The sequence below is a fragment of the Sardina pilchardus genome, chromosome 1 (assembly GCF_963854185.1).
Source record: "Sardina pilchardus chromosome 1, fSarPil1.1, whole genome shotgun sequence".
Taxonomy (NCBI): Eukaryota; Metazoa; Chordata; class Actinopteri; order Clupeiformes; family Clupeidae; genus Sardina; species Sardina pilchardus.
Genome location: NC_084994.1, coordinates 28,801,212 through 28,812,173, shown reverse-complemented (window position 1 = coordinate 28,812,173; position 10,962 = coordinate 28,801,212). Strand labels below are relative to the sequence as shown.

At 40.2% G+C, this 10,962-nt stretch overlaps 1 protein-coding gene across 1 annotated transcript in view; it reads left to right on the top strand.

Annotated features, from left to right (window-relative positions):
- Positions 1-10,962, top strand: part of LOC134077936 (uncharacterized) — an 84,826-nt gene that overhangs the window by 7,981 nt on the left and 65,883 nt on the right. Inside the window, exons 9-16 of the mRNA XM_062533576.1 lie at positions 1-795; positions 1,994-2,164; positions 5,263-5,415; positions 5,561-5,731; positions 9,270-9,422; positions 9,529-9,699; positions 10,445-10,597; positions 10,704-10,874. The exon at positions 1-795 is cut by the window's left edge and continues 1,186 nt beyond it. Of these exons, the coding sequence (XP_062389560.1) occupies positions 1-795; positions 1,994-2,164; positions 5,263-5,415; positions 5,561-5,731; positions 9,270-9,422; positions 9,529-9,699; positions 10,445-10,597; positions 10,704-10,874 (1,938 nt within the window). The remainder of the gene's footprint in view (positions 796-1,993; positions 2,165-5,262; positions 5,416-5,560; positions 5,732-9,269; positions 9,423-9,528; positions 9,700-10,444; positions 10,598-10,703; positions 10,875-10,962) is intronic.

Here is a 10,962-nt window from a genome sequence, read left to right as displayed (position 1 = left end):
TGTGTTTCACCACAAGACGGTCTACTGCTTTGTGCATCTGAGCATCCAGGAGTTTCTGGCTGCACTGCATGTGTTTGCCTCCTATCTGAAAGAAAACACGTTGGATGCATTTCTCAGTAGAACTTCCTTGAAGAGACTTCCTAGTCGAGACTATAATGATGAGGAGGAGGAGGAGAGTAAAGGGAAGAAAGGAGAAGGGGAGGAGGAAGAGGAGGGGGGAGAAGAGAAGGATGAGGAGGAAGAGGAGGATGAGGAAGAAGAAGGGTATGATGATGACAGTTATGATGATTATGACAGTTATGATTATGATGATGATTGTTATCATGATAATACTTTGTTTAATCTGTTGAAAGGGGAAGTGGATAAGGCTTTGGATAGCAAGAATGGACACCTGGACCTTTATATCCGCTTCCTTGTAGGCATCTCAGTAGAGCAGAATCAGGCCCTTTTACAAGGCTTATTTCCAAGCATCCACAACAGTTCAGGGAATATCAAGAGCACATGCACATATATCAAGGAACTCAACAGGAAGGACCTGTCTCCTGAAAGATTCATCAATCTTTTACACTGCTTACTTGAGATGAATGATCATTCTCTACATCAAGAAGTTCAAGTATATCTGGCATCACCAGATGGCTTTCTTGATGAATTGTCACTTGCCCATTGGTCAGCATTGGCCCACATGCTTCTGATGTCTGAGGAGGTGCTGGACGAGTTTGACTTGAGCAAATACAGATTACCAGAGGAGGGACAACACAGACTTATGCCAGCTGTGAGATGCTGCAGGAAGGCTCTGTGAGTATAATAAACACATCACAATTCTGAAGTTATGTATAACATACAGGTACTGTACATCTCAACATTTGTTTTTTGCATTTATTTCAAAAGTGTAATTTTCATGTATTCAAGATTCATAACATAAAGTAAAAGTCAAGTCTTTTTTGTTTTAACTTTGATAATCTAAATCTTGATGATTACAGTTTACAGCTCATGAAAAAATATGAGAATGAAGAATTAATAATATAGAAATCTAGGAAGAGCTCTAGTCATCTATTTAAGTCAAAGTTTTAGTAAAGTTTCCTGACCCTTTAATCTCTCAATCTGGACAGCGCAATGTACTTTTCCACAATATTCTAATTTTGCAGGATGCACATGCACATATTTCCTCACTATAAACATCAAGTATTTTCAAGTATTTATTTTTCAGATACCTCAATTCTTATGTTTATTCTCCAGTTTTAATAGCAAGTGTGTTTTAGGCCAGGGTATCATCAGATAGATGTAGATTAGAGTATTATTTAATTGTCGGATATACAAGCTTTCCTCAGTATTACGTTCCCATCATGATGATACTCCATCTCGGCACCAGGAGGTGGTCAAACTCTTAATTCAATGCACATGATGTACAGTATATTGGGTGTAGAAAGGATGGGGGGGGGCATCACAAAGCAGTTCAACGAAATGGTCAGCAGCAGCACTGAGGCCAGGGTATCATCAGATAGATGTAGATTAGAGTATTATTTAACTGACGGATATACAAGCTTTCCTCTGTAATTACATTTCCATCATGATAATACTCCATCTCAGTACCAGCTGATATCTGGTCAAACTCTTAATTCAATGCACAGGATGTACATGCACCTCTGGTATAGTAACACTGATCTATGAAAAAGAGGTGTAAACGCACACCAAAAAATGAGGTGCAGGCAACTAATAGACGTAGTAAGGAGAGAGAGATGCCGCACACTCCGAGTTTTAAGAAAGACTATTTATTGCGGTAACGTTTCGGCCAACGGCCTTCTTCAGATCGCATGTATAGTAACACTGATCAGCCTTTTATTAGTGTGTCTGTGGTTAGACTGTTATAACATAATACAATAGTAGCACTAGTAAAAATACTAACAATCATACAGTAATAACTGTAATTGTACTTGGGTTTCATTCTCTACTGTAATCCCTCTTTGTATGTTTGGGGGTCTTATCCCTCTTGCAGACTTGCTGGCTGTAAGCTAACGGAGAAGTCCTGTGAGATTGTGGCCTCCGCTCTGCAGTCTGCAAACTCCCCCTTAAGAGAGCTGGACCTGAGTCAGAATGACCTGCAGGAGTCAGGAGAAAAGCTGCTCTCTGCTCTACAGAGTCCAAACTGCAAACTGGAGACACTGAGGTTAGTAATATTGTAGACTAATGACATACACATACTGCCAAACACAGGCTATGTTTACCAGATTGATATATCTTTTCTAATTTCATTATTTGTAAAGGATAGTATAGAGCGCAGAATACAGTGGAACATTTAGGTTGATATGGCATAATTTTCTCTTTAATAATACTCATGGTTAGCAGTCGGGTTAGAAAATAGCATCAGGCGAGTTCAGGTTGTCTGTGAATGGACCTGTGCATCAGTGTTGGCTTTACACAATGTATTGTCATTATTAAATATGCTATCCTAATATTCAAAACATTTTTTAGTGGTTTTCATACAGTAGTAGTTTTGGTTCTGAAATGCCACCCCAATAGAAAGTCTGGACCCAGCTGCTCCCCCTATAAAATAATCTTGGCAAAGAATCTTAAAAAGACCTACTGTCTAGTTTTTAAAAACTGTATGTTGTGAATAATAATACATATATGTTTGGTCTTGAATTGATACTTGTAATGTGGGCAGCAGTCTGATCATAATTTAATTACAATTGAGCTGGACCTGAGTCAGAATGACCTGCAGAGGTCAGGAGAAAAACTGCTCTCTGCTCTACACTAGTCCAAACTGCAAACTTGAGATTCTGAGGTCAGTGATATTCTGAAAGCACAGAGGTCTCACTGTATCTATTCACATGGATTTACATTCACTTGTTTGACATAGAATGTCACTGTTATTTGCTGCTAGAATCATTTGCTTTTATTGTTGTGCAATGTTGTTGAAAATTGGTCCAAAACAAAACCTGTCAGATAGTATACTGTTTTAGTTTGCATGTTTTTTGCAGGAGTCTCATTGTGTCAAATCTCTACACACAAGTAAAACTGTACATAGCACTTGGAGACGAACAACTCACATTTTTGTAAAAAGTGATCAACACCTTCAAAATATCATTCCTGCAACAAAATGTTACACACGTGCATCATTTAAATCATTCTGTTAAATCAGCAACACTGATGTGATTTACTGTATGCAAATCACTGCAGTCTTTTCTAAAACTTATTACAGAATATCTGCAGTTATCAGCTGATGTTTTTTCCAGTAATACTGTACATGTTTTTTATAACAAAAAAAAGGCAAGTAAAATTACAGTTACATAATTTTACAAAATAATTCTTCATGAGGAATCAGACAATTTCAGTAAGGGGACAAGTCCAAAACTATGAAATTGTTGTGGTTAGTGAATCAGTCCTGGACCAGAGCAGCCCTGTGGAAACTTAACAGTATCCTAGATGACCACAAACCTCTGACCAGTGGTTTTCAACCTTTTTCTCCCTGTGACCCAAATTTGAATATACCAACTCAGTCACGACCCAGTAGCAAATGTACAGCACTCATTCACCAAGCCAATAATTTAGAATGAATTAAAGGGTAAATATGATTACAGTACATATTCAAATACATGAATATGCACATTTATTAGCCTAACAAATGCACATTGGGATATTCTTTAGCTGTGTGAGTGCAGAGAAGCCAGCTTCACAAAATACTGTAGGTGGTACGGGAAGGCAAAAGCACTCTGATTGCATGGTGACCAAGGGCAGGATATTTGTGCACAACGCTGTGCCAGAACTGAGGGAGAGTCAACACCGAAAACATCTTCTGCAGGCCGCGATCAATAGGTCCAGCAATTGAGATTCCACTTCGGATGACATTGTCAGTGTTTCCACGTAGCCTATTTAGTGATATTTCTAAGACATGTATCCATCATTATTACAGTAAGAGACCAGTGTAGCACACCACCAAAGTAAGTAACGCTATTGCTAGAAGTTGATACATTTTAAATGAAATAATCTAATAAACCTAGGCTTAGCATTTGATTGGTTGATCTGTTGGTAGGTCTAATCGTTTGCAGGACCAGGTTCAGATAGCATAATGTTAGAAAGGGGGCTTGTAGTGTAGAGGGGGAGTTTGTAGACTGAGGAATTGTCTGAGGAATTGACGGGGGGGGGGGGGGGGGGGGGGGTATATATGTATTTAAGGCATTATGATCAATTCCAAAAGCGGATTTTATATTCCTCTTTTTTGTCAACTTTAGCCTGTGTTCAAATACTTATGGAGGGCACTATAAGTGTGTTGCAATAGGAATTCATTTTCAGTAATCTCCAATTCATTTTTTAGTATAAGCAATCTCTAAGAACTGTAGTACTCCTTCCAGATTTGTCGAATATGGAGCACCTCAGCAGCAATTTCAAGCCCAAAACTTTATTTGTCACATTCAGTGAACGTCTCCTCACAAACTGCTAGCTTCCCATCCTGTGACTACACTGTGGTAGAAACAGTCTCTATAAGCAGCCCAGGCTCTGAAAACTGGAAACAAACTAAGTGGGGGCAGCGTGTCCCCCAAAACACGGAGTTCCTCTAGGAATACTGCAGGGAGGGCTGAGCTACCTCTCTGTGTTGTTTTGTTTGATCTTTGGTTCAAATACTGTATAATCTATATTGTTATGGACAAACACATCTGCTATAGCCTGATGAGCCAGACCCACATCAAGATGTAGGGTCTGGACACTCACCGTAGACAGGGCTCAATCGGAGGGGTGGGATAAACAGTTGTCTTTCAAATTCCCTCCCCGCAATAGGATAATGCTAAACGAATCATCTTCTTGTTTTCAAGTAGCAGGATGCGTAACCTTCCCTCTCCACGCAATAGGATAACGCTAAGCGAATCATCTTCTTGTTTTCAAATAACAGGATGCGTTACCGTCGCAACTTCTGGTCGCATGTCAGTCACCATTATGTTAAGCCCTGTGATTGGATCGCTGGTGCTGGGGGTTCTCAGCTCCCTGGCTCAATGGATCATGCCTAGACTGCCCCGCCGGCCAAATTACATTTGCTGCCGCTAGGGGCGTCTAGATTTCTAGGCTACATCTGCTAAGAAATTGAAATATAAACATGAACAAGCTAAATATAGTGTGCAATCACTGACAGCAACTTTAACTATAGAGTGTATTATTCTAAACAATAGCACAGTTTCGTTTTTTACTTTTTATTGGTCCCTGGTTTCACTCTTCATGCCTCTCTGATTTCACTATTTGTGTTTCTCTGTTACATGATGTATGTTTTTACAGACTTGTTGGCTGTAAGCTAAAAGGACAATTTCTGGCCATGACACTTCAGTGGGCAAACTCGCACCTAAGAGAGCTGGACATCAGTGACAGTGAGCTTCAGGACTGTGGAGGAGAACTGCTCCATCAACCACTGAATCAAGACTGTAAATTGAGGTCTGTATTTTGCACAGTGCACACAGACTGGTGCACTCTGTTGGATCTAAAAACTGTTTATCTTTTATTCATTGGCATTTTATATTTGGGAATGTAAGAAGTACAGAGGACATGTTGCTTATACTGTTTTCCTTTCTCACTGTAGACTCATCAGCTGTAGACTCAAAGACAGCTCGTCTAATGTTGTGGTCTCAGTTCTGCAGTCATATTATTCTCAACTGAGTGAGTTGGACATGAGTGGCTGTGATCTGCAAACATCAGATGAGAAGCAGCTCTCTGGTCTTAGAAACCCAAACTGTCGACTGGAGAAACTGAGGTCAGTAATAATCTGAAAGACAGTTCACAGAGGCCTTATCTACACATTCAAGTTTAACTTTATTTGTCATTCTAGCCATATTTGTAAAACATCTACAGTGTACATTTGTAATCAGTTAGAAAATAACGTTTTTTTAAAAAGCTGTTTTAAAAGTGACAATTCAAAAAAGATAAGTGTAAAACTAATAAATTACAATCAAGTTCTTAAGTTGAGATGCTTAAGAATATACAGAATAATGAGCATAATAAATGAATACACCGAATCGTTTTAAATCCGTACCCACGTATACAACTTGTGTGTCAGTTACTAAGAGTTTAACAATGTTATGGCCTGTGCAATTTAGCTTTGGCAGCTTCTGACTGTTGTTGTTTTTCTGAAGCAATATCTCCTGCCAGACGGCAAGAGAACAAACAGTCCATGTGACGGTGAGGAGTCTCTTAGGCTTAGTTCACACTGGCAGTCGAAATCGGATGTCTTGCATATCCGATCAGAACCTGATCTTCCTGACTGACTGTTCTCATTGCATATTGCAAATGCATATTGCTCAAATCCGATCACATCCGATCTTGGCGTGCAATGCTCAGATCCGATATAAATTACACACACCTGGATTCATTAGGTAGAGTTGTACACAACCAAGTCGTCATGGATGAAAGTGGATTTATTTTTTATATTTTCCAACTTATTATGCATAGCCGCAGCGCAAATACCTCGTCACCCTTAAAGCAACACCATGGAGTTTTTCAACCTTTTGGGGTTCGGGTACGAACCGGTACGAACCAAAGAACTACAAAGTTCGACTGCTTTACGGCATACAGTATAGGGCACACTTCCCCCACCACTTCCTCAAATTCTGTGCGAGCGTTGAATAGACATATAAACATGAGCTACGTGATCTTTTCACGTAAAAATATAAAAACCCATGAAATTATATTCATATGATATGCTGAAATGCATGCTATGGGCTAGGCTACCTGGAATAGCTATAGCCTACATTTCACACGCAACGCAGGCAGTCCGAGTTTGCCCAAGACGTGAGAACTCCTCCTGCAGAAATCGGCTTATCAACAAAAGCACGTGTAGGCTATCCCAGCTCTGTCATCTAGTCACTAGATTCTAGTGTCATCATGCTGCCAACCAAACTGCACGGGAGCTGGTTATGTGTGCTAGTTATAGCTCAACGTAGGCTAAATCTACCGCCTATAGGCTACTGACCAAACAATTATCTTGAAAAACAAAGTTATCACGTGTAAGATTCTGTCATCATATTATAAGAGCTCTGCCTCTCCAAACATTTTGGGCGTGCAAATATATGCCACTATGGACGTGAATACCATAGAATACAATATCTGGTGACCATCGATTTTTTTTTTTATGTTATAAAGACACTAAAAATGACCACCCTAGATTAGGCTACGCTATTGCTCATAAATATCGTAATCATTTTTTTTTTTTTAAATAAGTAATTGACCAACAATGACCAACATCATCCCAATACCGAGAACATGCACAGACCTGAGCTGAAAGCCTAGTTTTACAAATGTATCACATAACTGGTATCGTAGTAGGCTACCACATAATTTAATATTTAATGTGCAGCCTCAAGTCTAGCCTATAGGCCTACTGTACGCTATGTCTAACTTGCTTCTGGTGTAACCGTGACAGATTTTACGACAGATATAAGAAATTACCGTTTCCCAACTGTAGGGGGACCCCGAGAGCAAAACTTACATGGTGTTGCTTTAACGTTACAGTTTTCCATGTTTCATCATAAAATGATGACCTGAGTCTGACGTTGGTTTTTGTTTTGCTGGTAGCCCTGGCGCACGCTCTGAATCAATCTATCAATCACTTCCGTCACTCAGAATTACGTTGCAATTGTTTGTCGCAGTGCAAATGACCAAAGGGGCACGTTGAAATCCTATTCAAGTGGTTCGACTGTTCAGATTGAGTCATATCCGATAGTAAGTGATATTGAAACCACCTCCGTATGTGGTGCGAATCAGCATTGGAAAAATCACATTTCATGCGGTTTTGTGCTGTTCAGACTACCCAAAATTCAAGCTAGATACAATCCAGATAAGCAAAAAATCGGATTTCGACTGCCAGTGTGAACTAAGCCTTAGGCTGTGTTCAGACTGCCAGCCAAAATCCGATTTTTAGCCCATTCAGATTTGAATCGGATGTCACTTTTGAAGTCTGAACAGTGACAGGTCACATGAAATCCGATTTTTGCAAACCACATCCAGGAGGTAGTTTCATATCGCATTCGTATCGGATATGGACAGATGCATCTCAGTCTGAACAGCTCCAAACACTCAGATCGGATTTGACTGTCCGTGGCGTGACTTTACGTGCTTTACGCGCGTCACCGCCCACCTATTTCGAGTTGTGGGCCAACGTTACGGCTTGTCTTTTGACCATGTTATATTAAACGTGACTTAACAATACTCAATGCTAAATAGTGCATTATACAGTCTCTACTCTGTTTCTATGGAAGTTGCAAGAATCCACGTCGTTCTATTAAATGCTGTTAAATAATTAAATAGCCTTCCAACAGTTTGAAGCGGAGCTTGCCACCGATTAGTTTCGGTTTCTGTCGCGCAAATGCACACACGCATGCATGCATTCAATGAACACTCACCTAGTTGTATTGTTTAATGTTTAATCACACCAAATTGGCAAGTATTTCCTCCAGATGGCAAAAATGTTTGTTTTCGTTGCTACAGCAACCTGTCAGATCTGTTACTGATGTGACCCAGTCTGAACAGAGCCATATCCGATTTGGACACTTGCTAAAGGCAGTGTGAACAGTCAGCCCTAAAAATCGGATATGAGAAGGAATCAGATTTGAATCAGATTCGTCTGCAGTCTGAACGCGGCCTTATAGACCTCTGAAGTTCGCCTACAAAAAGGATCCAATGCTGCCATCTTTGCCCATATAAGGAGATCCGGGAGTTAATTGAAGCCAACTGCCTATGGCAAGTTGCATTGTAAGTTAGCTCTGGGGTAGCGAAGATCAAAGTGTGCCATCTTCACCTACCGAAGATCACAGTATGCACTTGAAGGCAGAGGACAAAACTTTGTAGCGCAAAACGTCTGCATTTCCAATTTCTTCGTCCCCGTGAGAGTTTAACAGGTGCGATAATTCAAAATCCCCATGTTATTTTCCCATAGAAAAAATCTTGAGATACCGGATCTCCTTATTTGGGCAAAGATGGTGGCTTTTTTGTAGGCGAACTTCAGAGGTCTATAATGCAGAGAGCTTTCTTCCTGCACCTGCACCAACTCCACACTTTGGACATACAGTAGATTATACTGTCACTGTTTTGAGATGCTAGACTCAAGGCATGAGTTTGAGAAGCACTGGGCTTTTAATGTCCATGTTGATGTGAGAGAACTGGTCCCAGACCTGTCTAGTATAATACTCCCTGTATAAAGCCCTGTCGACCGTAGAGTGTATTAAAAAACATCACTCGTCATGCCTCTCTGATTTCACTATTTGTGATTCTCTGTTACATGGTTTGTGTTCTTACAGACTTGTTGGCTGTAAACTGAGAGGAAGATTTCTGGCTGTGACTCTTCAGTGGGCAAACTCCCACCTAAGAGAGCTGGACATCAGTGACAGTGAGCTTCAGGACTGTGGAGGAGAACTGCTCCATCAACCACTGAATCAAGTCTGTAAAGTCAGGTCTGTATTTTGCACAGTGCACATCTTGTTTTCTGTCCTTTCATGTTTGGAATGTAAGGAGTATTAGAGGACCTGTTGCTTATAGTGTTTTCCTCTCTCACCACAGACTCATCAGCCGTAGACTCAAAGACAGCTCGTCTAATGTTGTGGTCTCAGTTCTGCAGTCATATTATTCTCAACTGAGTGAGTTGGACATGAGTGGCTGTGATCTGCAAACATCAGATGAGAAGCAGCTCTCTGGTCTTAGAAACCCAAACTGTCGACTGGAGAAACTAAGGTCAGTAATAATCTGAAAGACAGTTCAGCAAGGCCTTATCTACACATTCAAGTTTAACTTTATTTGTCATTCTAGCCATATTTGTAAAACATCTACAGTGTACATTTGTAATCAGTTAGAAAATAAAGTTTTTTTTAAAAAAAAAAACTGTTTTAAAAGTGACAATTCAAAAAAGATAAGTGTAAAACTAATAAATTACAATCAAGTTCTTAAATTGAGATGCTTAAGAATATACAGAATAATGAGCATAATAAATGAATACACCGAATCGTTTTAAATCCGTACCCACGTATACAACTTGTGTGTCAGTTACAAAGAGTTTAACAATGTTATGGCCTGTGGAATGAAGCTTTGGCAGCTTCTGACTGTTGTTGTTTTTCTGAAGCAATATCTCCTGCCAGACGGCAAGAGAACAAACAGTCCATGTGACGGGTGAGAGGAGTCTCATGCAGAGAGCTTTCTTCCTGCACCTGCACCAACTCCACACTTTGGACATACAGTAGAGTAGAAGACTGTCACTGTTCTGGGATGCTAGACTCAAGACATGAGTTTGAGAAGCACTGGGCTTTTAATGTCCATGTTGATGTGATAGAACTGGTCCCAGACCTGTCTATTAGTATAATACTCCCTGTATAAAGCCCTGTCAACCGTAGAGTGTATTAACTAGACACTGAAAACATCACTCTTCATGCCTCTCTGATTTCACTATTTGTGATTCTCTGTTACATGGTTTGTGTTCTTACAGACTTGTTGGCTGTAAACTGAGAGGAAGATTTCTGGCTGTGACTCTTCAGTGGGCAAACTCCCACCTAAGAGAGCTGGACATCAGTGACAGTGAGCTTCAGGACTGTGGAGGAGAACTGCTCCATCAACCACTGAATCAAGTCTGTAAAGTCAGGTCTGTATTTTGCACAGTGCACATCTTGTTTTCTGTCCTTTCATGTTTGGAATGTAAGGAGTATTAGAGGACCTGTTGCTTATAGTGTTTTCCTCTCTCACCACAGACTCATCAGCCGTAGACTCAAAGACAGCTCGTCTAATGTTGTGGTCTTAGTTCTGCAGTCATATTATTCTCAACTGAGTGAGTTGGACATGAGTGGCTGTGATCTGCAAACATCAGATGAGAAGCAGCTCTCTGGTCTTAGAAACCCAAACTGTCGACTGGAGAAACTAAGGTCAGTAATAATCTGAAAGACAGTTCAGCAAGGCCTTATCTACACATTCAAGTTTAACTTTATTTGTCATTCTAGCCATATTTGTAAA